The sequence below is a fragment of the Penaeus japonicus genome, unplaced genomic scaffold, assembly GCF_977035675.1.
Source record: "Penaeus japonicus unplaced genomic scaffold, GWHDUDI00000001_assembly GWHDUDI00000034, whole genome shotgun sequence".
NCBI lineage: Eukaryota > Metazoa > Arthropoda > Malacostraca > Decapoda > Penaeidae > Penaeus > Penaeus japonicus.
The window spans coordinates 23,110,850-23,138,349 of NW_028234436.1; the positions used below are offsets into that span (position 1 = coordinate 23,110,850).

General features: G+C 45.2%; 1 protein-coding gene across 1 annotated transcript in view; it reads right to left on the bottom strand.

Moving 5' to 3' along the window:
* Window positions 1-27,500, bottom strand: part of LOC122250455 (fat-like cadherin-related tumor suppressor homolog) — a gene marked incomplete at its 5' end in the record, with an annotated part of 62,065 nt that overhangs the window by 18,627 nt on the left and 15,938 nt on the right. Inside the window, 21 exons of the mRNA XM_086531037.1 lie at window positions 1-200; window positions 383-685; window positions 886-1,080; window positions 1,233-1,670; window positions 1,889-2,110; window positions 2,665-2,836; window positions 3,225-3,380; window positions 4,285-4,449; window positions 4,854-4,991; window positions 5,448-5,619; window positions 5,996-6,197; window positions 6,797-7,049; window positions 7,385-7,613; window positions 7,810-7,996; window positions 8,202-8,446; window positions 8,906-9,147; window positions 9,857-9,996; window positions 10,567-10,783; window positions 12,069-12,221; window positions 13,364-13,636; window positions 16,671-16,924. The exon at window positions 1-200 is cut by the window's left edge and continues 9 nt beyond it. Of these exons, the coding sequence (XP_086387163.1) occupies window positions 1-200; window positions 383-685; window positions 886-1,080; window positions 1,233-1,670; window positions 1,889-2,110; window positions 2,665-2,836; window positions 3,225-3,380; window positions 4,285-4,449; window positions 4,854-4,991; window positions 5,448-5,619; window positions 5,996-6,197; window positions 6,797-7,049; window positions 7,385-7,613; window positions 7,810-7,996; window positions 8,202-8,446; window positions 8,906-9,147; window positions 9,857-9,996; window positions 10,567-10,783; window positions 12,069-12,221; window positions 13,364-13,636; window positions 16,671-16,924 (4,556 nt within the window). The remainder of the gene's footprint in view (window positions 201-382; window positions 686-885; window positions 1,081-1,232; window positions 1,671-1,888; window positions 2,111-2,664; window positions 2,837-3,224; window positions 3,381-4,284; window positions 4,450-4,853; window positions 4,992-5,447; window positions 5,620-5,995; window positions 6,198-6,796; window positions 7,050-7,384; window positions 7,614-7,809; window positions 7,997-8,201; window positions 8,447-8,905; window positions 9,148-9,856; window positions 9,997-10,566; window positions 10,784-12,068; window positions 12,222-13,363; window positions 13,637-16,670; window positions 16,925-27,500) is intronic.

Consider the following 27,500-nt stretch of genomic DNA (forward strand, 5'->3'; position numbering starts at 1 on the left):
CACAGCTCCAGCAGTTGTATTGGACCTCACGATGGCCTTATAATCCGACTGCATAAACACGGGCTTGTTGTCGTTTTCGTCCTCCACTGTGATGTGTAGCGTCGTGAACCCTGTGCGACCTCCGATGTCCATGGCCATGACGGTGAACGAGTATTCCTTTCTCTCCTCTCGGTCGAACACCTTTGATGTCCATACCTCACCTGTGGGTTGCGTCATTTGGATGAGGTGGGGTTAGGTTGGGGTGGGGTTGGGGGGATTCTTGGTAGGGAAATGAAATACTCAGATTTTTTTTTTTTGTATGGATCCAGGAAAGGAAATCCGATAGAAATAATTGGATTAAATCATTTATACACACACTTATATCTTTTTTTTGTATCTTTACCTGTATTTTCATTGATCCTGAAGAAACTGTGAGCTTTGTCCCCGATAAAATGATATGTCACGTCGCCGTATCGCCCCGAATCGTCGTCTCGGGCAGATACTTGAGCCACTGTGGTCTTGATGACGTTCTCCGGTATACGGGCATTGTACTGAGCCACTCTGAAGGTCGGCGAGCGGGCATTGACGGGGGAGATGGTTACCACGAGCCTCGAGTAGGCCGTGAAGACTCCGTCAGTCACCGAGATGTTGAGGATGTGCTGGTTGCTCTCCTGGAGTTTCTGGTTGTTCCACACTGTTACGGCGCCTGTGGGAAGCAGTTTCGGTTCAGTTTCGAAGTATTTTCTATTCTCAATCTTTCTCTTTTATGAAAATATAATCATATAGAGAGAATAACCAAGATGAATTAAATTAAAATCCCCTAAAGTATAATGATATCCACAGCATACACACACACCAGTATTATTCAAATGAACGAATAGAAAAAAAAACAACGAGACAAGTTACCTGTACTGGATTCAATGACAAAAGCTTGCATGTCATTCCCATCAACAATGGAGTAAGTCAGTTTCTCGACGTCACTGACATCCTCATCAGAGGCCGAGACCAGGGTGACAAAGTGTCCCCTTGAGGCATCCTCGGTCACCACACATCTCTGTGCTTGTTGCTCGAACACTGGAGGGTTGTCGTTCATGTCCACCACTGAAAAAGGAAGATTTGATCATTATACTGCTCCCTGATTGCTTTTTTTTGGGTGTTCTTAAATGCATAAGGCTGTACCAGAGAGAAAATAAATCTTCATTATATCCCTGCGTCTATTCTAATTACCTCTGAACCGTGCACTAATTACGAACCTGTGACTAATATGTGTGCTGTGGAGGAGAGGGGCGGCGTCCCCTTGTCAATTGCCTGGACCAAGAAGTGGTGGACAGGAGCCGTTTCTCTGTCCAGTCCCTGCTTCAGGATGAGCACCCCCGAGTCACCCTCCATGTAGAAGTTGTCGGGGAGGCTTCCATTGAGACCCATGAGTCTGTAGGCGACGCCAGCGTTGGGTCCCGTGTCCAGGTCCGAGGTGGTTATGGTGAGAATGGGCGTGGCGATGGCCGTGGCCTCGGAGACGGTCACGTTGTAGAAGTGTTGCAAGAACTCGGGCGGGTTGTCGTTCACGTCGACCACCTGTACTGACACGACGACCTCCGCCCACTTGCCCGAGTGGCTGTCCGTCGCCCGCACCGTCAGCTGGTAAGTGTTCTGCACCTCGAAGTCGAGATCGTCTTGCACTCGGATCAAACCTGAAACAAACAAATAAAACAATAAAAAAATCACAATTCCATCGGAGAAAAATCTCAAAATTCCCCCATGACTTCCACTAAACCAACGAAGGCTCCCCCTTTCACGCATTCATCACCGTCACCACAAAGTAACTAAACCAACGAAGTCTCCCCCTTTCACGCATTCATCACCGTCACCACAAAGTAACTAAACCAACGAAGTCTCCCCTTTCACTCACCTTCTTCGTGTTCCATCGCAAACGTCTGGTGTTCGTTGCCTCCCACGATGGTGTAGATGAGCTTCCTGTTGAGCTGACTGTGAGCTACCACCGTCACGATGGGCGTGTGGGTGTCCGCATCCTCGGCCACTGTGGCACTGTAGAACTGGCGGTCGAAGATCGGCTGGGATCTGTCCACCACTTTGAGCCGCACTGGCACTTGCGAGGAGAGAGGTGGCGAGCCTGTGGGAAGGACAAGTGATGGTTAAGAAATCTGAAGAAATAAATATACAATGCAGATAATTACAGACTAAAGAACGGTGATGTTAAGTGGCAAATAAAATTAATACTGGTCTAATACTTTCATAAAACTTCAAAACGTATGTGATAGTAGCAATAATTGAAACATTTATAATGGTAATATTAATAATAACAATTATACTATAAAACACTCAAAATCATAATCATCATCACTATAACAACAATAGTAATAATAATAATAACAACAACAATAATCAATTATACTAATATTACTATATATTGACAAAATGAAAACATAACCGCGTCATTCTTTATAAGAAAAAAAAACACTGCAAGAAAAAAAAGAAAGACAAAACGAAAGAAAGAAAAAGACATAGAAAAGAAAACAGGAAAAGAAAAAGAAAAAAAGAAAGAAAAAAGAAATCAGAAATAAAAAAGAGACAGGAAAAAGAAATAAGAAAGAAAAAAAGAGCAAGAAAAAATAAATCAGAAATAAAAAAAGAGACAAAAATTAAAGATTTTTTTAAAATTCTCACCTCCATCGTAAGCACTGACTATCAGCTCGTACTCGCTCTTGAGTCCCTCGAGTGTCTGCTTGAGGACGATCTCCCCCGTGGACCGACTGACGCTGAAGAGCTCGCCGTTGCCTCGTTGCAACTCGTAGCGGACGTCGCGGTTCTCATCGGCGTCGAAGTCCGTTGCATGGACCTGGAGTGCAACAAGATGGCGTCACGAGCAATAAAGACCGTTTTGGTGTTTGTTGTTTTTGTTCATGGATTATGGGGAGTTTTATGATGGTGTTCTATATATATATGTGTGTGTGGAATAAGCTCATGGAAATGTTGAATGTGAATGTATAGGAAATTTAGCGTATACCAACAGTACAAAAACACATCGCAAAGAAATATAAACCCCATGAAATCTCTAACGTATCTCAAACAACCTAACAAAACTCAAAACAAATAATTAAAAAAAAGCAAAAAAAAAAAAAAAAAGCAAATCAATAGACTCAGAATAAATTCGAACAAGTGAACCGAACGGAACCGAACCGAACGGAACGGAATCGAAACCGAACGGAACGGAACCGAAGCCTTACCCTGAACACCACTTGGTTCTTCTTGGCATCGACGGAAATCACGCCGTAGTAAGGCTTGTTCACGAAAATGGGCGCGTTGTCGTTCTTGTCGGTAACGACGACGTGGACCTGAACGTGGGCGACTCTCGCTGGGACACTGGGGATGATACTCCGGACCTGTGGGGGAGAGAATGGGGGTGAGGTGGAGTGGGGGAGAAATGGGAGTGGGGGAGAAATGGGGGTGGGTGGGGAGGGGGAGGGGGAGGCGGGAGAGAAATGGGGGAGAGGTAGAGTGTTGGAGAAATGGGGGTGGGTGGGGAGGGGGAGGAGTGTTGGGGAAATGGGGGGAGGGGGAGGAGTGTTGGAGAAATGGGGGGAGGGGGGAGAGAAATGGAGAGGTGGAGTGTTGGGGAAATGGGGGTGGGTGAGTGGGAGGGGGGAGAGGTGGAGTGTTGGGGAAATGGGGGGGAAGGAAGGAGTGTTGGAGAAATGGGGGAGGGGGAGGATTGTTGGATAAATAAGGGGGGGGGGAGTTGGTGTGTTGTAGAAATGGGGGAGGCCAATTGGAGTGTTGGAGAAACGGGAGAGGGGGGACGTGTAGTGTTACGGAAATGGGGAAAAGTTGAAGTGTTGAAGAAATAGTGTTAAGCAATCATTTGGGTGAGTGACAAAAGACACTGTACAGTCTAAATACAATGGTATAAAATAATTTTGAAATAGAGAAATAATTTTGGATGACTGCTGTAAATTCCCACACTGTTTATTCTGCATTCCATAAACTCGCTCATAAAGAGAGAAAAACAAACAAACAAACAAAAAAAACAGACAGACTTAGACAGATTTGGACAGTTACACATGCCCCGAAATCACATTTAAAAAAATCCCCAAAACAATTAGTCAATAAATTTGAATAATTAGATAAATACTTATCATTCATTTAAATAACGAACATTCTTTTTCCGTGCACACGTACCCCCTATTCATACCCCCACTCCCCCTCCCCCCCTAAACACACACAACCACCCACTCACTCCAACTCACTCCAACTCACTTAGACACGTCGCACCTTCCCCAGCCTCACCTCAACTATGAGTAGATAGTTATCCTGAACTTCTCGGTCGAAGGGCTTCCCTCTGGTCTGGATCACTCCGGAAGTCTCTCCGATCTCGAACATTTCCGTGGGATTCAGGATGTGGAACTTCAGATGCTCGTTCAGTTCGCTGCCTAGTACGTGCACCATCACGACCTGTAGGATTTTTTTTTATATAATATAGAGTGTGTGTGTAATATGTAATAATATAATGGACGCATAATTTTTTTTTTAAGACGTGGTTCCTTTTCTTTGAGTTTTGAGAACATGGTAGGCTTACTTTTTTATTTTATTTTTTATTCTTTTAATTAATACGTTTTACCTGCAACGTGAATCGAAACTCCCTGCTTCAGATTCATGACTCGAAGCGTAGCAAATACTTCGACGATAACGACCTTATCTCTTACACACTTACAATCACCACAACCTATATCCTTACCAACATGAATACAAAGTCATCACAACCATCACCATCACATCTAACAGCGAGGCTTCCTATCAATCCTATCAATCACCAATGACCCATCCGAACGCCATCGCTACAAGGAGATGCTTTTTACCTTGTCTACCCGCGTGCTGTTTTCCTCCACCGCCGCAAAGTATTTTTCCTCGCTGAACCTGAGGCCTGTGTTGGGTATCTGTTCCACGTGGATGTTGGCCGTAGTGCTGTAGGCGAACTGTCCGTCGTTTACAGTCACCTGTGGATAATAGATAGATAAATGAATAGATAGATAAATAAATAGATAAATAAATAAATGAATAAATGAATGAAAAATAGATATAGATAAATAAATGAATAAAAAAAATAGATAAACATATAAATGAATAAATAAATAGATAAATAAATAAATGAATAAATGAATAGATAAATAAATAAATTAATAAATAGATATAAATAAATGTTGGGTGGGTGGTGGGGAGGAGGGGGAATAAGAGGGTTGGTTATCAGAAGGAAAAAGAAGATATGTTGTTTAAAGGATTAACGGAGAAAAAAAGTAAGGCAATTAGTTACAAGGGTGTGAGGACGAGTAAGAAATCTGAATCTATAAGTATCTATAGATAATAATACAAAAAAAATATCTCGAAACTGTTTACATACTGTACTTACGACACCAAAGAATATTCAACAATATCTTGCCAAGTCAAATACTCACTTTGAGACGATAAAAACCGGCTAAGTTCCTGGAATCGTTAACAGTGATCAGCCCAGTCTTCGAGTTGATCTTGAACTTGCCGTCCTTGTTTCCGTCTGCAACTTCGTACTCAAGATTAGCCTTGCCGTCGAAGTCGAGGTCCGTTGCATTGAGTTGCACGACAGCCACTCCACTGGAAAAGGAAAAATGAGGTTGATGAGACTTGCTACTACAACAAATATTACAAGCACTGCAATTTGTGCACGAAATTAAATGCAACGTAGTCCCCCCCCCCTAAAAAAAAGAAAAAAAAAGTGACATTTCAAGGCATATAAGAATTCCTCATCAGTCGATAAAATTAATCAAATTATGTACTGAAATCCGTGCGAATGCAACATTTCAAAAAAATCTCTTTCTTGCATTATATAAAAATCCCGAAAAGAACTAACTTCAAAAAATCCTACAAACATGTATAAAACAACACCATCCTACAAACATGTATAAAACAACACCATCCTTATAAATAAACAAATCCATAAACAAATCAATAAACAAAGCAACAAACTTACACATTGGTAGGTATCAACAGAGAAGCATTGTACTCTTGCAACAGGAACCGAGGCGGGACGTCGTTGATGTCAGTAATAGTGATGGTCACGGAGGCAGTGGTAGAGGCACATAGTCTGGGGTGGCCGTTGTCATGGACTTTCACGCTAAAGGTCACTTTGGATACGACCTCATGATCTAGAGGTCCTACAGTCCTTATGGCACCTAGGAAAGGAGAAGGAGAAGGAGGAGGGGGAAGGGGGTGGGATTAATATTGATTGGTATGGACTCTTTTTTTGGGGGAAAAATGTATGCTACACACACACACACACACACACACACACACACACACACACACACACACACACGAGATTTCTTCGTTACGATCAGCCCACATCTTTTAAATTAATCTTCATATATAAAACAGAAAGAACAAAAAACCCATTTCCCCCAAGAATTCCTCCATTCTTAGATAATAAAAAAAACAAGACGGGAAACATCTTTTATCTTTTATATCAATCATCATATATAAAACAGAAAGAACAAAAAAAAACATTTCCCCATGAATTCCTCCATTCTTAAATAATAATAAAAAAAAACAAGATGGGAAACATTTTTTATCTTTTATATCAATCATCATATATAAAGCAGAAAGAACAAAACCCCAATTCCCCAAGAATTCCCCCATTCTTAAAAAAAGACGATCATATTTTTTATATCAATCATCATATCTAAAACAGAAAGAACAAAACCCCATTTTCCCCAAGAATTCCCCCCCCCCAAAAAAAAAAAAAAAAAAAAAGAGAAACAATTCGCAATCCTACCAGTTGAAGAATCGATGGCGAAGTACTTCCTCGCCTCCTCCTCCAAGATGGTGAACACCAGGTTGGCGTTCTGGTCCGAGTCCTTGTCCTTGGCGGAGATGACCAAGGGCGTGTTGTCCTCCATCAGCACCACCGAGTTGACGGCAGCGGCTTCCGAGATGTGGCCCACGTAGGTACTCTGGGTGAAGTAGGGCGGGTTGTCGTTCTCGTCCAAGATGTTGATCACCAGGTGGGCTGTTGATTCCTGGCCATTCTGTGGGGTGGGTGGGTGGAGAGGTGGAGGGGGAAGGGAGAGGGGGAGAGGAAGAGTTGTTTTTATTTGATTGTTTGAGTAATGAGCTTGAGGTCTTTCCGATGTTTTTTCTCTGATCTTAATTAAACACACTGTCTAAAGTAAATCTCGAATACACTCTGATAATAAGAAAATCATATACCTCATTAAAAGACACTTGATTATCCTCTCATCCACAAAAAAACTCCCAATTACCAATCATTTTAACAACCATAACAAACGCCCTTCACAAAGGACCGCAACCAATAACAACCTACAACCACAACCTCAAAGTCCCTCATCAAAGGCCCTCTTACCATCGACGACGCAAAGACAGTGTAGTTGTAGGACTGGCTCTTCTCGTAGTCCACCGGAGCGTCGAGGGACACCGTGCCAGTGGAGGGGTTGATGGCGAAGGGGATCCGCCTCGAGTCCACGTTGAGGTTGAAGACTACGCCGAGGCGGCTCTCCACCTCCACGATGCCCAGGTAGTCCCCTACGTGCGCCTTCTCGCTCACCTCAAACACGTACTCCTTCTTCAGGAACCTGGACAGAGCGGATGCGAATGGTGAGAGGGATATTTGGGAAAATCTAATCGGAAAAAGAATGCACGGCACGTGGCACGTAAATAGTGCATACACATCCACGATACCGTAATACATCAATCTACCGATTCTCAAAAACCAATTCAATTCATCATTTATTTACCTATTCACCTACTAATTCCCCATCCAATACACACCTCGGAGGAGCGCCGTGAGCAATCTTGACGTGGATGTTGACGTTGACGTGGGAGTGCTTGGGCGGAGACCCGTTGTCGCTGCCCCGCACGGCCAGCCAGTACTCGGGCATCTCCTGCCTGTCGACGGTGCGCACCAGGGTGATGATGCCCGTCGAGGGATGGAGGCTGAACACGCCCCCGATATTGCCTGTAGGGATGATGTTGAGAGATGTTGAAAGATGAGTTATATCGATACTGGACGATATTAGACGCCCAAACACCCGAGATAATCAAGGGAGGAGGTCGTATATTTCTGTGACATTGAAAAAAGAAAGAAAGAAAGAAAGAAAAAAAACGTAAGGAGCTCGATGTCGGACGCCCACCACCACCTGAACACCACCTGAACCACCCACCTGAGATGATCGAGTACGTGATGTCTCCGTTGACGCCCTTATCCCGGTCGACGGCCACCACTTCCGCCACGGCCGTGCCCACCGCCGCCGTCTCCGTCACCGTGCCGTTGTAGAGGCTGGCGAGGAACTGGGGGGCGTGGTCGTTGTAGTCCCTCACGCGGATGTTCACCCGCGCGTAGTCGCTCTTGATGGGGATGATGCGGTCCTTCACGCACACGGTCAGGGTGTGGACCTCCTGCACTTCCCTGCGGAGGATGGATGGATGATGGATTAATGGATGGTCAGTTGAGGAGGTTGGTGGATGGAGGAGGGGGGAGGGAGGTGTTTAAGGGGTAATTTTCTCTCTTTCTCTTTCTCTTTCTCTCTCTCTCTCTCTCTCTCTCTCTCTCTCTCACTCTTTCTCTCTCTCTCTCTCTCTCTCTCACTCTTTCTCTCTCTCTCTCTCTCTCTCTCTCTCTCTCTCTCTCTCTCTCTCTCTCTCTCTCTCTCTCTCTCTCTCTCTCTCTCTTTCTGTCTCCCCTTCTCTCTAACTCTCTCCCCTTCTCCTTCTTCCTCTCCCATCCCTACCCCCTTCCTTCCCTCCCTCCCTCCCCCCTTCCCCATCCCTCCCTCCCTCTATCCCTTCCCCATCCCTCCCTCAACCCTCTTCCCCCTCCCTCCCCACCCCTTCCCCTTCCCCATCCCTTCCCCCTTTCCCCTCTTACCTATCCAGCGGCTCGTAGAGGACGATGTCTCCGCTCTCCGGGCTGACCATGAACTTGGAGGCGGAGGCGACGTGAGCCGTGTTGACGAGCGTGAAGGTCAGGTGCTTGTCGGAGTCCGGGTCGGAGGCGGTGAGGGTGAAGATGGTGGTTCCCGGGGCGGTGTTCTCGCCGACCTCGACCTCGTAGGTGGGCTCCGAGAACGCAGGTCGGTTGTCGTTCACGTCCAGTACCGAGACGATCACCTGGCGGAGGGAGAAGGACGTGGGGGTGAAGGACGTGGGAGGACTTATTCTCAAGGAGGAATGGGAAGAAGGAGAGGAAATATGTATGTACATGTCAGCTACGAAGAGGAAGAAAAAGTAGAAAACACACGCGCATGCACGCACGCGCGCGCGCACACACACACACGCACACACAGTACTCTTATAAAAATAGGTAAACGACCAAACAAGTGGCCTCAGAAACATAAACAAAAATATTTACCACTTAAACGACAGAACAACTTGTTGATACAAATCTCACACACACACACACACACACACACACATACACACAACACAGCACTCTTATAAAAATAGGTAAACGAACAAACATGTGGCCTCAGAAACATAAACAAAAATACCACATACACGACATAACACCTTGATGCAAAACACACACACGCACGCACACACAACGCCCATATAAAAATAGATAAACGAACAAACATGTGGCCTCAGAAACATAAACAAAAATACCACATACACGACATAACACCTCGTTGATACAAAACACACAAAACACACACACACACACACACACACACACACACACACACACAAAAAAAAAAAAAAAAAAAAAAAAAAAAAAAAACAGGGTAACACCACAACCAAACCCAACCAATCTACCCCCCCCCGCCCCCCCATCAGACAAACAACAACACCCCAACCCCTCGCAGCTCGACCGACGTACCTGGCTGGTGACCGTGTAAACCCCGTCCGTGACCCCGATGGTGAGGTTGTATAGTGACTTCTTCTCGGCGTCCAACTTGCCCGCCAACATGATGCTTCCGGTGTCTCTCCCGATGGTGAACTTGTACTCGTCGTCACCAGCTGTGGGTGGAAGAGGGGGGGAGAGGGGGAGGGTGGAGGGGAGGGGTGGGGGAGAGGGGGGTGGGTGGAGGGGAAGGGAGGGGAGAGGGGGGGACGGGTCAGTGAGAAGTGCAGGGAAAAGATTGATGTATTAGGTTATATGTGTGTGTGAATAATGCGATGTATGAATTGTTGTTGTTTTATATGTCTGTCTCTGTGTATGTACTACGTAATAAAAAGGAGATGAAAATGACGAAACTGTTGGATAATTCATTGCATGGATATCAGTGTAAACAACTAATTCACAACGAAGCCTGGTTATATACCTCAAATAGAACGGAAATTCTAAAAAAAAAACAGCAACAAAATGAAAAATAGAACAGATATGTATAGAACAAAAAATGAAAAGAGGAAAAAGAAGAATAGTTAGAAGAGGAGGAAGAAGAAGAAAAGGAAGAAACAAACAGAAGAAGAAGAAATAGAAGAAGACGAAGATGAAGAAGGCGGAGAAAGAAAGAAAAAAAAATACAGAAAGAGAATTAAAAAAAAGTAAAAAAAAAAAAATAATAAAAAAAAAAAAAAACTCCCTACCTATGATATCAAACCACACTCGATCCTCGTCCTCGTCCCGGGCACTGATGAGGGTGACGTGCTGGCCGATGGGGTCACTCTCGAGGACCGTGACCCTAGCCTCCGCCTCCTCCAGGATCACCGGCGGGTTCTTGGAGTCCTCGGGCACCGGAAGGACGTCGATGACCACCAGGCACGAGCTGGCGTTTCGGGGACGTCCGTTGTCTATGGCTTGGACCTGTTGCAAGGGAGGGGAGAGGAGGTTGCAGGTGGAGCGATGTTGAGGGGCAGATGGTGTGATGGTGTGATGTTGGTATGATGAGTCTTGTAATAGCAATATCAACGACGGTAATGATGATTATGATGATGATGATGATTATGATGATGATGATGATAACAATAACAATTGGATAATTCTGATTATGATGATAATGATGATTATGATGATGATAACAATAACAATTGGATGATTTATAACATTAATAAATAATAATAATAATAATAATAATAATAATAATAATAATAACAATAATAATAATGATAAATAACATTAACAACTGCAAGAAATTAATATATAGATATTGCAGCACTAAACATCTTCGTATAACAATATCAATTTTAATTAACAAACGGGAAGAAGGGGATAGGAGGAGGAATATAATATCGTAAGATAAGATATTCCTTGTTATTACCAAACAAAAAACTCACAAGATTAAACCTAAAGTGTAAAATTAACTACAGAAAAAGAAAAAGTATATTTTGACTTTATCTATCTCTTCATTTTGAGTCATTCATTTCATTCTATTTATTCCTTTTTTATTCTATTTCTTTCTCTTCTCTATCATCTTCATTAAATCATCTTTTGTATTTCTTTCTTTCCTTTATCATACCTATTAAATCATCCTGTCTTATTCTATCTTTTATCCACACACTCACGAGGAAGAAGTATTATATATATTTTCATCCTATTCATCATATCCTCTTTTATATTTCTTTCTTTCCTTTATCATATCTATTACATCATCATATTCACTGTATCATCTTTTATATTTCTTTCCTTCCTTTATCATATCTATTACATCACCCTATCTTATCTATCTTATCTCATCTTTTATCCACACACTCACGACGAAGAAGTATTCTATTTCTTTCCTTTATCATCTACATTATGTCCTCTTTTATATTTCTCTTTCCTTTATCATACCTATTACATCATCCTATCTTATCTCATCTTTTATCCACACACTCCCGACGAAGAAGTATTATATTTATTTTCATCATCATCATTATATCATTTTTTATATCTCTTTCCTTCCTTTATCATACCTACTACATATCCCTATCATATCTATCTCATCTCATAATATTCATTGTATCATCTTTTATATTTCTTTCCTTCCTTTATCATACCTACTACATCACCCTATCTTATCTATCTTATCTCATCTTTTATCCACACACTCCCGACGACGAAGAAGAAGAAGAACAACAACAACAACAAGAAAGCGTCGAGACGAACTCACCGTGAACTCATAGTCCTCCTCGGGGTTGAGGCTGGACTTGGCGGAGATGATGCCCGTCTTGGGGTGGATCTTGAACGTACCGAGCCACTGGTCACCCTCGATGCTGTAGCTGATGTCCCCGTTGTCGTCCTCGTCCTCGTCCACGGCTACGACCTGTGAGTACGACCGCCAGAGAGGGTTGCGGGAGGTGAGTGGGACTTAATGGTTTTGATTTTATGATTTTTTTTTCTTTTTTAGTTCTGGAGCTTTCTATTATTTTTTTAAATTCTCGGTCTTGTTATCTTTCTCTCGCTCTCTTTACTCTTTTTTTCTCTCTTTTTCTCTATCTCTTCTATCTCTCTCTTCTTTCTCTTTCTCTCTCTCATTCTCACTTTCTCTCACTCTCACTTATTCACTCTCGCTATAACTCTCACTCTCACTCATTCACTCACTCTCTCATTCACTCTCGCTCTCCATCTCACTCTCACTCATTCACTCACTCTCCTACTCTCTCATTCACTCTCGCTCTCCATCTCACTCTCACTCACTCTCACTCATTCCCTCACTCTCCCACTCTCTTATTCACTCTCGTTCTAACTCTCGCTCTCCATCTCACTCTCACTCATTCACTCACTCTCCCACTCTCTCATTCACTCTCGCTCTAACTCTCACTCATTCACTCACTCGTTCACTCTCACACTCACTCTCACTCTCGCTCTCACTCACTCTCACTATCTCTCTCTACACGCGAAACCTTGAATCAGGTGTATGGAATGACACGAGCAGATGTGAAGTGGTGCTGCATTCTCCATGTTGCACAGACCAACAGGTTCAGTCTGAACGTGTAAGTCTCAGGTATTAGCAAACTGACAACTCGGCAGTTTATGAATAATTTTGAAAACGAAATATTAGGAAAAAAAAATACAGATCAGTCATGTGAATCATCCTGAAGGAAGTGACATTATCTATTCCAATCCCGACAAAGCAAGAGAACGCACAGTGTGAACGCAAAACATCTGTCAGAAAAAAAAATAAGCATATAGACATACAGTAAAGCTACAGATTCTAAAATTCTAAAAATCAACGTACAAAGCAATCTACTTTTTTCCCTCCTCCCATATAGAGACAAAATACGTACAGACACATAAACAAAGAACCCTCTACTATTTACACAAGGATACACTAGAAGGATACACAGGAAAAAACTAGATTGAACCCGAAATGAACCCCCCTTTCCTGTAGGACATTAAGAGCATGAGAGGAAGACACTACACTACCTACTTCAAAAAAACCCTTCCCAGGTAGGACCTCCTTACCCTACAGATAGGTACAAACTCCAGCTCCACCTCCTCCTCCACCATCTGTTGGTCTTCTAAAGTTTCCACATGGGGAATGGGAGTCCAGAGGCCCTTGAGAGAGTAAGGCATCGCTCCGGATCCTTCTTGCTCTTCCTCATCCTCCTTCTCCTTCTCCTCCTCCTTCTCCTCCTCCTTCTCCTGCTTTTTCTCCCTCACGCCCTCGTCCAGAGACGCCCACACTCCCCCATTCTTGTAGGGGAGGAAGTAGTCGGCATCGGGCGTGGTTCCGTTCTACACAGTCGCGTGGTTGAGGGGGGGGTGGTGGTGGTGGTGGGGGGGTTAGAGGAGCAAGGTTAGCGCTATTAGTCGGCTTTTCATTAGTGGAAGCGGGAGTAAACAGAAGACCATAATCGGTGTGTTTGAGTGTTTGAGTGTTTGAGTGTGTGTGTGTGGCAGATGAAGACCAGGTGAACGCACGTAACAGTTCCCCTTTTTTATGGTTTGCTGTCACGTGGCAACATTTGGGCTTGTCTGGACACACACAATTGCTTAACTGGACAAGAGAATGAATTATTACAATATAGAGAGAAAAGGGGCTGCTTGCAACTACAAATACTGTATGGGTGTCTAGGCTTGGCTTACAGTCTATACGTCTAATAAAAAAGGCACTGAGGATTATCCTCTGCATTGGAAATATACTTATCTTAAATGAAAACAATGAAAATGTAAACAGCTTATCAAAAAAAAGAAAAAGGAAAAGAAAAAAAAAACATCAACAATAATTGGTTTAAAAAAATAATGTAGAAATCAAAACTGACATAGACATATTTATATATATATATCTTTAAGGGCATCGTCAACTTAATTACCATAGTTTAAATATGTGCACATTTTATGGCTCTTGCCAGAATGCAAACATCCACAGTTTATCATGACACGACGCCAATACATTGTAATTTCTCATTCTCTTTAGTCTCAACACAAGAATATCATTATTTACATATTTCACAGACATGTTTCAGACTCGAGTGCGCCCACGCGTGCCTCTGTTGCATGCTCATCTGCCCCTGCAACCGAGTGCCGGTGACAGGAAAAGAAGTATTGCAACTCCCCTGAAGAAAGCTGGACTATGGGAGGGGGAAAGGAGGGGATGGGGAAAGAGGTGGTGGAGGGGGAGGGGGAAGGGAGGTGGAGGGGGAAAGGGGAGGGGGAGGGGGGAGGGGGAGGGAGGGGAGGGGGAAGGGAGGGGGAGGGGGAAGGGAGGTGGAGGGGGAAGGGGAAGGGGGGAAGGGAGGGGGAGGGGGAAGGGAGGTGGTGGAGGGGGTAAGGGAGGTGGAGGGGGAGGGTAGGGGAGGTGGAGGGGGAGGGTAGGGGAGGTGGAGGGGGAAGGTAGGTGGAGGCTGAGGGGAGGTAGATGGGACGGGCAGGTGGGATGGGAAGGGTAGTGGAGGGAAAGGCGGTGGGAAGAGAGGTGGGGAGGAAAGGAGAAAATGAAGGTAAAGGTAAGAAGAAAAAGGACGAGGAGGAGGAGGTCGAGTGAGAGGAGAAGAAGAGGGGGGGAAGGGTTGAGGACGAGCGAGCGAGAGAGGGGAGGGAAGGAGGGAAAGAAGGAAGGAAGGAAGGAAGGAAGGAAGGAGGGAAGCAGGGAGAGAGACCGAGACAGACAGAGAAAGAAAGAAAGAAAGAGAAAGACCAGAAGAACAGAAGAAGGCCAAGATTTGCAAATCTCATCTTATCCTACCCCCCCCCCAAAAAAAAAAAAAAAAAAAAAGGGGGGGGCCACCTCCAGTAATATCACTGTTTTGTAGAGCAACCAATCTAAATGAAAGGGCACTCAGGACGGGCACCTTTCCTGCCCTCCATTTCCCTAATGCAACTTTTATGTAACGTATGACCTCTCCTTTATGTTTCGCCCTTGTAGCTCGGCGCCACTAACGGGGGAAAATAAATTCCTTCTAAACAGTGCATAATGTGGAATTAGGGGGAGGAGGGAGGGGGAGGGGGCGAGGGGGAGGTGGAAGGTGGGGATAAGGAAAGCGAGAGTGAAGGGGGAAAAGGGGGGGGAGATACGAAGGAGTGGAAAAGGAAAAGAGAGTGAAGAGGGGGAGGATGAAGATTATATATGTGAGGGGAAATATTAACAAAAACAAAAAATATATATATATTTTAAACCCCTTTTAATTGTTTTTTTTTTGCATTCAGAGTCTGAAACATACCTTCATGAACACACAAGGACAACTTGGCTCTTTAGGGAAGAAAACAAAACAAAAACAAAAAACAGTGATGGCATTTTTATATAAAAAAGTAAGCACGTAATCCGTTACTCGAACACGTGTTTCATGCTAAGCTTCGCCATCATCTGTTCAAAGAGTTAATAAGATCGTTATAACATTACCAACACAAACAAATACAAGCACATGAACAAAAAAACAAAAACAAACAAGAAAAGACACAATGACAGAGTTATACACATACCAAGTAATGGCCATAGGTACACATCTGACACATGAAAACAAAAAAATTACAAGAGCGAAAAAATCATTAGCAACCCCACAAGGTCCTTAATTAAATTCAGACTAATATTTCTAAAGCAAGACAAAGAAAGAGCTATGAGGTCATAATCAAACACCTCAAAATCAAAGTTGAAATAGAGAAGACACCCAATTCTCCCGAAATCCAATTTCTCATCAACGTTTTTTTGCAATTACGCGGAGAAAAAAAAAAAATACGAACTACACTTAAGGTTAGTGGAGAGTAAAGAGACAAAAAAAAAAGTTTTCTGTACACAATGCAATACACAAAACAACTGGGGTTAAATCTACGATAACTGAAAGTGTAATGTTATCGAAATTCCATTCCACTTTCCATTTGTTATAGATGTTTATTCTGATGTTATTTCGACATTCCGAGAACAGCCCAGGCTAGCGCGACGGGGTTAGTGTTAGAATTACGGGTGCTGCCTTGGCGCATTTCTAACATTTTTGGTTTAGATTATGGGAAAATCAGGCAAGTTGGTGGTGGTGAGGATGGTGGTGAGGATGGTGTAGATGATGGTGAGGATGATGGTGGTGATGATGATGGTGGTAAGGGTCTTCGTGGTGATGGTGGTGATAGTGATGATGATGATGTGATAATGTGATGACAATAATAATGGTATGATAATATGACAATGATGACAGCAAAAGAGAGAGAAAAAAACACGATAATCAATAAAAAAAGAAGAGAAGAGAAAAAAGAAAGCCTTAACCCGACAACGACTCAAACTCAACCACGACACGAGCGACGCCGCGCCGCGCGGAGAAACGCCCCTCCCTCGCCCACTTACCCTTCCGATGGGCATGTCCTCCACGTACTCCTCGCCCTTCTGGCTGGGCGGCCGCGGCAGGATGGGCACCGAGAACTTGTACAGGCTCTCGAGGAAGGCCGGGGCGTGGTCGTTCTCGTCCAGGACGTTGACGGCGACGTACGCGACGGACCAGAGGGACGAAGACAGGTCCTCGCCGTCGCGGATCGTCACTTCCAGCGTGTGCTCGGCGTGTTGCTCGCGGTCCAGCTGTCGCCCCGTCGTGCGGATCTCGCCTGCGGGGAAAAAAAGGGGGAAAGGTTATTTATCAGTATGTTTATTTATCTATTTTTCAAAATAATCCTTGGATATTTTGAGATTATTATATTATTTTATGTTTTGTTTTGTTTTGTTTTGTTTTGGCATTTAAACAGATTTTGAAATTATTTTAAAGACATTTTGAGATTTGGGTACATCAGATTAATTTTTAGACATTTAGAGATTTTTATGAATTAGATTATTTATCGGCATTTAGACATTTAATATCATATTCTATTCGAGCTCCTTAAAATTATATACATTGACTCGATTTAAGTTTATTTCTTATTCGAGTATTTTGATGTCTGCATTGTTTGGAAGGGGTGAATGAAGATATAATAGAGATATAATAGAGAGGACAGTCAGAGAGAGAAAGAGAAGATCAGGAAGAGAACGAGGAGAAGAGACGGAAAAGAAGAAATAGAAGAGAACGAGGAGAAGAAACGGAAGAGAACGAGGAGAAGAGAACGAGGAGAAGAAAGGGAAGAGAACGAGGAGAAGAGAAGGAAAAGAAGAAAAAGAAGAGAACGAGGAGAAGAGACGGAAAAGAAGAAATAGAAGAGAACGAGGAGAAGAAACGGAAGAGAACGAGGAGAAGAGAAGGAAAAGAAGAAAGAGAAGAGAACGAGGAGAAGATCAGGAAGAGTACGAAGAGAAGAAGGAGAAGAGAACGAGAGAAGATCAGGAAGAGGACGAGGAGAAGAGAAGGAAGAAAAGGAAGAGAAGAGAACGAGAAGAGAGGGGAGAGAACGAAGAGAAGAGAACGAAGAGAAGAGAGAGAAGAGGACGAGGAGAAAAGGACGAGGAGAAGAGAAGAGAATAGAATAGAAGAGAAGAGAAGGGAGGAGAAGCCGGGCAAGGGATGCATGCAGGGCTTTGAGACTAATTAATCTGGGCGGAATGCTCATCTTCACTCTAAATGTAATGAAGCTGCATTAACCCGGGAGCCACCACGCGGACCCTGCTCAAGGGGACGTCGGACGAGCGAGAGAGAGAGAGAGAGAGAGAGAGAGAGAGAGAGAGAGAGAGAGAGAGAGAGAGAGAGAGAGAGAGAGAGAGAGAGAGAGAGAGAGAGAGAGAAAAGAGAGAGAGAGAGAGATAAAGAGAGAGATAGAGAGAGAGAGAGAGAGAAAGAGAGAGACAGATAAAAGAGAGAGAAAGAGAGAGAGAAGAGAGAAAGAGAGAAAAGACAAAAGACAAAAGAGTAAGAGACACACAGACACACAGACAGACAACCAGACACACACAACACAACCAACGACAGTCAGAGAGCGTTATTGATAAGGCCGAATAAATTACCCCGACGTTACACAAGACTAGACATGAGCACACACTATAGGGGTAGGGTAGAAGGGTAGGGAGGGTAGAAGGGTAGGGAAGGGTAGGGGGAAGGGTAGGGGTCGGGAGGGTAGAAGGGTAGAAGGGTAGGGAGGGAGTCGAGAGGGTAGAAGGGCAGGATGAAGGGTAGGGTAGGGGGAGGGTAGGGGGGAGGGTAGGGGGGAGAGATCATATTAAACTGTATTCCTGATGAGCTTCCGCCGGTGAGGCCGAGACCCTGTGATCTCGCTCTCTCCCCATTTCCTATCAGAAAATTGGGAGCAGGTGGCGTATAATATATCGCATAATCATTAGGAAATCAAAGCCCCTGCTACTGCAATACCAACCTCCCCCCCCCTTTTGAAGAGCGATCTTGAAACTCAAAAAAAAGGGGGGGGGGATAATAATGATGATCGTATATCAATTAATTCCTCGTGGGTAATTAGCGACTAGATAGATGACCGGGGATGTAATTATATCGTACGCGTACCGCTCTAGATTTAATAATGGAAAATCTTTTGCGGAGATTAGATTAGTAACACATGCTAATCGGTAATCTCATGATTATAGCCGCCTCGTGCATTGTGAGGAGAGCGTCTTTTGTGAAACACACGCACGCACGCACGCACGTCCATGTGTATGCTTGAGATCGCATACACTTCTAAGTCAGTGGTCGGGTGTTCTCTTCCTTCTATTCATTCTTCTTCTTCTTCTTCTTCTTCTTCTTCTTCTTCTTCTTCTTCTTCTTCTTCTTCTTCTTCTTCTTCTTCTTCTTCTTCTTCTTCTTCTTCTTCTTCTTCTTCTTCTTCTTCTTCTTCTTCTTCTTCTTCTTCTTCTTCCTCCTCCTTTTCTCCTTCCTCTCCTCCTCCTCCCACTACTCCTCCTCCTCCTCCTCCTCCTCCTCCTCCTCCTCCTCCTCCTCCTCCTCACTCCCCTCTCTTCTCTTCCGCCCCTTGTAGCACTAACATGAGGAGGCACTGAATTATGTAGGAGGTGATGTCGCCAAAGACAGCTGCAGAGTGATGCTTTATTAAGGTTCTCTAAAGCAAGCCTTGTTATCCTTTCCTTTCTTGATTTCGGTGTCTTGAAGGATATACCTGTTGGATTTCGCTTCTTTCGTTTTCGGGTGCACTTCTCTTCTCTTCTCTTCTCTTCTCTTGTCTTTCTTTCTTTCTATCACGGTATACTCCTTCCTTCATCTGGTTTCTCTCGGTCTCGCTCTCTCTCGCTCTCGCTCTCTCTCTCCCTTTCCCTCTCTCTTTCCCTCCCTCTCTCTTTCCCGCTCTCTCCCTCTCTCTTTCCCGCTCTCTCCCTCTCTCTTTCCCACTCTCTCCCTCTCTCTTTCCCGCTCTCTCCCTCTCTCTTTCCCGCTCTCTCCTCTCTCCTCTCCTCCCTCTCTTTCCCCCTCTCTCCTCTCCTCCCTCTCCCTCTCTCTCTCTCTCCCTCTCACCCTCTCCTCCCTCCTCTCTCTCCTCTCTCCTCTCTCCTCTCTCTCCCCTCCCCTCCCTCCCCTCCCTCTCCCTCTCAGATCTCTCTCCCCCTTCTCCTCCTTCCTCCCTCTCCCTCCTTCCCTCTTCCTCTCTCTCTCTCTCTCTCTTCTCTCTCTCTCTCTCTCTCTCTCTCTCTCTCCCCCTCTCCCTCTCCCTCTCCCTCTCCCTCTCTCTCTCTCTCTCCCTCTCCATCCCAAGGCAGCTTAAAAAGCCCGCCTTGGGGCTCTCCGGGGCAGCGACAGCCACACCTTAGTTTACTCACGATATTAGGCTTCGTGAGCGACTAACCCGCAAGGTTCACCCACCCACGTCTTGGCTGGAGGAATTTCGACTCTAGCGGTCGCACGTGGTTCAGCGCGTTATTGCCCCCGACGAGAAATAACACCCGGGGACGCTGTGGCTTCAATCTCCTTTTCCAAAAACGAAATTGAAGGTTGGGCGCTACGCAGGGCCGCCATAACACCTCCTACACGTCTTCCGCGTCCTCTTTATATGCTCTTATTTCCTTTCCCTTCTCCTGCTTCCTCTTCTCTCTCTCTCTCTCCCTCATTACCTCACCCGCCCCCTCCTTCCCCTCCCTGTCTCTCTCTCCCCCGTCTCTCCCTCCGTCCCTACTTGCCTCTCTTCTCCCCCTCCCTCCCTACTTGCCTCTCTCCCCCCCTCCCTCCCTTCCTCCCTACTCCCTTCCCTCCTCCCCCCCTCCTTCCCTGCTCCCTCACTTCCTCTATTACACGAACTCGTCAAAACAACTCTTTTGGTAGTAGTGAGAGAGAAAATGAGGTGTGAGGATGACGTTAAAAAAGTTGGCTGACGAGCGCAGGCATACAAACATATATATATATATATATATATATATATAATATATATATATATATATATATATATATTATATATTTATATATATATATATATATATATATATATATATATATAATATATATATATATATATATAAGCATAAATACACACACACACAGACAAACAAACATGGAGAAACATTCTAGTACATACATACATACAAATACGCATACACACATACACCATCACTGTGTCTCTCTTTCTATTTTCCTTTCTCTTTTTTTTTCTTTCTTATTTTCTCTCCCTCCCCATCTCTCTCTCCTCCTCTCTCACACACTATCTCTCCCTCTCCTTCTCCCTCCCCTTCTCCCTCTTTCCTCACCCTCTCCTCCTCCCTCTCTCGCAAACATAGATTCTAGATGTTGATTGCCTGCCATTATCAATCCAGACATCTTGCAGCAGTCAGTGTGGGTTTCCTTTATAGAGATAAAATTTCATACACAACGCCACTGGAAAACGATGTTCTAGAGATAAGTACATTTACCCCCTGAATAAATAAACTTAATCAACTCTTGATAAAATTGCCAACACAACCTCAAAAAAACAACAACAAAAAAACGCAAGTCTCTCTCTCTCTCTCTCTCTCTCTCTCTCTCTCTCTCTCTCTCTCTCTCTATATATATATATATATATAATATATATCATATCTATATAATATATATAATCTATCTATCTATCTATCTATCTATCTATCTATCTATCTATCTATCTATATATCCACGACGTTAAAAAAAACTTGTATTCCTTGCATCTTTCACTATAACCCCTTCCTCTTAACCTACTCCTCCCCCTCCCCCCTCCCCCCTTCCTCCTCCTCCCCTCCCCATCCATTTCTCTCATCCCCTTCTCGTTTACAGGTTGAGGAATATACCTCACACGTGTCTCAACAAAGGACAAAATTGTAAAACAAAAACAAAAGAAAAAAAGAAAAAATGACATGATTTATTCGACACGATGACGAATAATTAATGATGACGAAGGGGCACGGAGGGAGAGGAACAGACCGCGTGATAAATGGCGCAAAGGTGACAGATGGAGAAATAGGAGCATGGGGAGGGGGGAGGAGAGGGGGAGGAGGAGGAGGATACCGAAGGAGGGAGGGTACATTGAGACGTGTGGGGACGTGGGGAGGAGAAAGGGGGAGGGGGAGAGAAGAGAGAGGACTAGAGGAGAAGAGAAAAGCAAGAGGAAGGAGGAATTGGAACGGAGGAGAAATTACCCATTTCCTGTTGTCATATTTTTCTCCTCCGATTCCAGTGCAGGATGTCGCGCACAAAACTCTACGCGCTGAATACCCGCATTTCAATAACTGAGTTGAGATGTATCCGTAGATTATTCTCGGAGAACGAAGAGAGAAAGAGAAAAATAGAAGGAGAGTGGGAGAGAGAGGGGGAAGACAAAGAGGGAGAGGGGGAAGACAAAGAGGGAGAGGGAGAAGACAAAGAGGGAGAGGGAGAGGGAGAAGGAGGAAGAGAAGGATAGAAAGAAAGAGAAAAAAAACTACAGATTGTGAGAGAGACAGAGAGTGCCATAACAAATAGAACAAGAACGAGCAAAGGGGAATAAGAGAGAAGGAAAAAAGAGAGAGAGAGAGAGAGAGAAAGAAAGATCAAGAGAAGGAAGAGCCTCGTCAAGCCTCAGTTCTTCCTCCGCCGCCGCCGTTCGGGTGGAAAATTGTTTAGTTCAGACCCCGACGTGTTGATCGTGTTCACCGGCCTGTTTACAAGGAGAGAGGAGCTGGGCGGATGGGGAGGGAAATGAAGGAGTGGAGGGAGGTAGAGGGGGAGGGAGGGAGGAAGGGAGAGAGGGAGGGAGGGAGAGAGGGATGGGAGGGAGGGAAGGAGGGAGGGAGGAAGGGATGGGAGGGAGGGAGGGAAGGAGGGAGGGAGGGAGGAAGGGGGGAAGGAGGGAGGGAGGGAGGGAGGTAGGGAGAGAGAGGAAGGGATGGGAGGAAGGGGCGAAGGAAGGAGGGAGAGGGAGAGAGGGAGGAAGGGAGAGAGGAAGAAAGGGAAAAAGGGAGATATGTAAATAGAAAGAGGGATCGAGTAAAAAAGAGCAGTAGAAGGAGAGAAAAAGGAAGCGTAACAGAGCAGAAGAACGAGGACGAAGTGACAAGGGCGAGGGCAGTCCGGGAACAGGCGCCTCATAAGGGCGGCGCGGCGAGGACTTCAATCACGTGGAGTGGCAACTTCCTCCCTGGCTCGCTTTCCTTCCGCCTTCAAGTGCCGCTTGCGACGCGCGAGTTTCGGCCCGCGACACTCTCTCTGATGGACCTCGGCGGCGGCGGCGCATTCCGGAGGGGGGAGGGAAGGGTGGGGAATGGGGAGGGGGGACCGGGGTGGGGGTGAGGGGAATCTACTACTTCAAGGTACAGCGGGTGTGTGTTGCTTGATTGACCGTCGGTTGACCCAGGTTCTCTGGCGGTCTGTTTTTTTTTTATTTCTCGATCTTTCTCTCTCTCTTTCTCTTTCTTTTTCTGTCTGTCTGTCTGTCTGTCTGTCTGTCTGTCTGTCTGTCTGTCTGTCTGCCTGTCTGTCTGTCTCTCTCTCTGCCTCTCTTTCTTTTTCTCTGTCTTTCTTTCTCTCTCTCTTTCTTTTTCTCTCTCTCTTTCTTTTTCTCTCTCTTTCTTTTTCTCTCTCTTTCTTTTTCTTTCTCTCTTTCATCTGCCACTCATCCCATCTCCCAAGCGACCTTCCAACCACGTGTCATGCCATTTGCCAAGTCATAACAGGTCACGAGCGGCCTGCCAGGTGTCAAGCCAACCACATCGTTCAAACCTTTTGATTGCCGTCGAGAGCGCTGGCCGCTTATCTCACTCGCTCGAGGGGACGAGGTGTGTGGTAAACGGACTGTGCTGTTCAAACATTCGCTCATTCCTTCTCTATCTCTCTTTTACTTTCTTTTATTCTATATTTCATGTCCTTCTCTCTCCCCTTCTCCTCCTCGATCCTTCTCTCTCTTTCTCTCTCTCTCCTCCCTTCTCTTCCTCCCTCTCTTCCCTTCTCTCCCTCCCATCTCCCTCCCTTCTTCCCTCTCCCTCCCTACTCTTCTCTCTCTCCTTCCCTCCCCTTCCCTTTCCCCTTCCCTCCCTTCTCTCCCTCCCCTCCTTCTCTCTCTCCCTCTCCTCCCTCCCTCCCTCCCTCCCCCTCCCTCTCCCTCCACTTCTCCCTCCCTCCCTCCCTCCCTCCCTCCCTCCCCTTCTCTCCCTCCTTCCCTCCTCTTCTCTCTCTCTCTCTCTCTTTCATATCCATTACTACTTGGGACTCCGAATGACAACGACAAGAAGACATAACGACGAGTTACGCCCTCGTTCCGCCTCCCTCCGCCCCCGTAACACCGCCGGCACAACAGGAGCCGCCGCGACGAACCAATCACAATCAGAAGAGTTTCGAAGCGTAATGTGATTGGCTCTTGTCCCCCGCCATGCTTGTTACTCGCCGCCCGTCTGCTCGCTTTCTTCTTTCTTCTAACTCCTCTCAGTTTAGTCCTCTCGCGCCGCGCCGTCTCTCTGTTTTCTCCTCGTCTTCTTTTTTTTTTTTTTCTCTCTCTCTTTTGTTTCTCCCTCCCTGGCCTCACCATTATCTTCTATCTCTCTCTGTTTGTTTTCTCTTTCTTCCTTTCGCCGCCCGTCTGCTCGCTTTCTTCTTTCTTCTAACTCTCAGACCTTTAGCCTCGAATTCGCGCCGTCTGCTCTGGTTTTCTCTCTCTCTTTCTTCTTCTCTTTTAATTTTTTTTTATCTCCCTTTTGTTTCTCTCTCTCCTCCCTCCTTCCACCATTTATCTTTCTCTATTTGTTTGTCCCTCTTCTTCCTTCCTTCCTTTCCTCCCTCCCTCTCTCTCATTCTTGTTGTTTCACAAGAGGCGAAGATATTTAATCTTCGCCTCTTCATTACTATCTATCCTCCCTCCTCCCCTTCCCCTCATCCCCCTCCCTCCCAACCCCCATCCCCCTCCCTCCACTCCCCTAACCCCCTTCCTCCACTCCACCATCCCCTTCCTTCCACTCCCCATCCCCTTCCTTCCACTCCCCATCCCCCTTCTCCACTCCCCCCCTAATCCCCTTCCTCCACTCCCCACCCCCCTTCCTCCACTCCCCCATCCCCCTTCCTCCCCTCCCCAACCCCCATCCCCCTTCCCCCTTCCTCCACTCCCCCATTCCCTTCCTCCCATCCCCCAACCCCCATCCCCCTTCCTCTACTCCCCAACCCCCATCCCCCCTTCCTCCACTCCCCTCCCCTCCCCTCCCCCCTTCCTCCACTCCCCCCTCCATCCCGAATCCGACGCAAATACTGAAATTAGGAGCTGCGTTCAGCCACCGGAATGTCATTCAGATGAAGCCGGGAGTGTTATCCATCTCCTTGCGTAATTCCGATATGAAGGTATTTTCCACTTTCTCTCTCTCTCTCTCTCTCTCTCTCTCTCTCTCTCTCTCTCTCTCTCTCTCTCTCTCTCTCTCTCTCTCTCTCTCTCTCTCTCTCTCTCTCTCTTTCGCTCTCGCTCGCTCTCTCTCTCTCTCTCTTTTCTCTCTCTTTATCTGTTATTCTCTCTCTCTCTCTCTCTCTCTCTCTATCTGTTATTCTCTCTCTTCCCTAACTCTCCTTTCCCTTACTCTCTCTCTCTCTCTATCTGTTATTCTCTCTCTTCCCTAACTCTCCTTTCCCTTACTCTCTCTCTCTCTCTCTCTCTCTATATATATCTGTTATTCTCTCTCTTCCCTAACTCTCCCTTCCCTTACTCTCTCTCTCTCTCTCTCTCTCTTTTCTCTCTCTTTATCTGTTATTCTCTCTCTCTCTCTCTCTCTCTCTCTATCTGTTATTCTCTCTCTTCCCTAACTCTCCTTTCCCTTACTCTCTCTCTCTCCTTCCCTTACTCTCTCTCTCTCTCTCTCTCTCTCTCTCTCTCTCTCTGTTATTCTCTCTCTTCCCTCTCCCTTCCCTTACTCTCTCTCTCTCTCTCTCTCTCTTTTCTCTCTCTTTATCTGTTATTCTCTCTCTCTCTCTCTCTCTATCTGTTATTCTCTCTCTTCCCTAACTCTCCTTTCCCTTACTCTCTCTCTCTCTCTATCTGTTATTCTCTCTCTTCCCTAACTCTCCCTTCCCTTACTCTCTCTCTCTCTCTCTCTCTCTCTCTCTATCTGTTATTCTCTCTCTTCCCTAACTCTCCCTTCCCTTACTCTCTCTCTCTCTCTCTCTCTCTTTTCTCTCTCTTTATCTGTTATTCTCTCTCTCTCTCTCTCTCTCTCTCTCTCTCTCTCTATCTGTTATTCTCTCTCTTCCCTAACTCTCCCTTCCCTTACTCTCTCTCTCTCTCTCTCTCTCTCTCTCTCTCTCTCTCTCTCTCTCTCTCTCTCTCTCTCTCTCTCTCTCCCCTCCCCTCCCCTCTCTCTCTCTCTCTCTCTCTCTCTCTCTCTCTCCTCTCCTCTCCTCTCTCTCTCTCCTCTCTCTCTCTCCCCTCTCTCTTCTCTCTCTCCTCTCTCTCTCTCTCTCTCTCTCTCTCTCTCTCTCTCTCTCTCTCTCTCTCTCTCTCTCTCTCTCTCTCTCTCTCTCTCTCTCTCTCTCTCTCTCTCTCTCTCTCTCTCCTCATTCCTTTTATCAAGCAAGTTTCGTAAGCAAAATATTTTTCTATGGATTCTTAGCGTCCTGCATTCCTTCATAGAAAAAAAAACTTTCAATAAAATTTCACTCAAAACGCATACGGATAACTAACTAAATAAATAATGGTATTACGAAAATAAAGAGCAAATGAGAACGCCAAAATTAAACAGGGTAAATAATAATAAAAATCATATAAGTAAATAATACACCAATAAAATAATAATAATAATAATAATAATAATAATAATAATAATAATAATAGCAAGAATACCGATAATAATAATACCAATGTCAATAATGATAATAACTATACCAACTATATGATTAACAATAATAATAACACCAATAATAACAACAGCATTGATAATAACAATAACACCAATAGCAATCATAATAACAAAACAATAAGAGAGATAATGTCAAGAGTAATAGAATAGTATATATATATCCTCAAATCTGTAACCCTCACAAGGCATCCAGCATCCAGTGTCTTGCTTCTCACACGCCTCCTCATCTCCTGAAGTCATTGAGAGTTATATCTCGTGACCTCATGACACTGGGAGGATGGAAGATGGAGGTGGGAGCAGGAGGAGGAGGAGGAGGAGGGGAGCGAGTAAGAGAGAGAGAGAGAGAGAGAGAGAGAGAGAGAGAGAGAGAGAGAGAGAGAGAGAGAGAGAGAGAGAGAGAGAGAGAGAGAGAGAGAGAGAGAGAGAGAGAGAGGGACAGACAGAGAGAGTGAGCGCGAGAGAAGTCCCATGCATCTTGCCCTCAGTGCCACCTCCCATGGGACCCTCCTTCGCGGAATGGCACAGGACGCAATCAAAGGACCGGTAGAGAGGGCGGGTATTGAGGAAGAGGAAGAGGAGGAGGAGGAGGAGGAGGAGGAGGAGGAAGGGGGGGGGGTGATCGGGCGGAAGGGGTGAAGGGGGGGAGGGGGTTAGGTCGGCGGCTAATCACATGTCGGTGCCTCCCTCACCCTGAGTCTTGATCCTGCGGCATTTCTCTCCCCTCTCCCTCTTTCTTTATTTTTCTTTCTCTCTCTTCTCTTTCTTTTCTTTTTTTTTCCCTTCCTTCTCTCATTTCCCTTCCTTCTCTTTTCTTCTCTCTCTTTTTCTCTTTATTCTCTCGCTCTTGTCTCTCCTCTCCCATCTTTCTGTTTTCCTTTTTTCCCTTTTCTCTCTCCTCTTCCTTCTTTCTCTTTCTTTCCTCTCTATCTTTCTCTCTCATTTTCCTCATTCTTTCCCTTCTCTTTCCCAACTCACAGGAATTACATATGAGTATGAGATAAAAAAAAA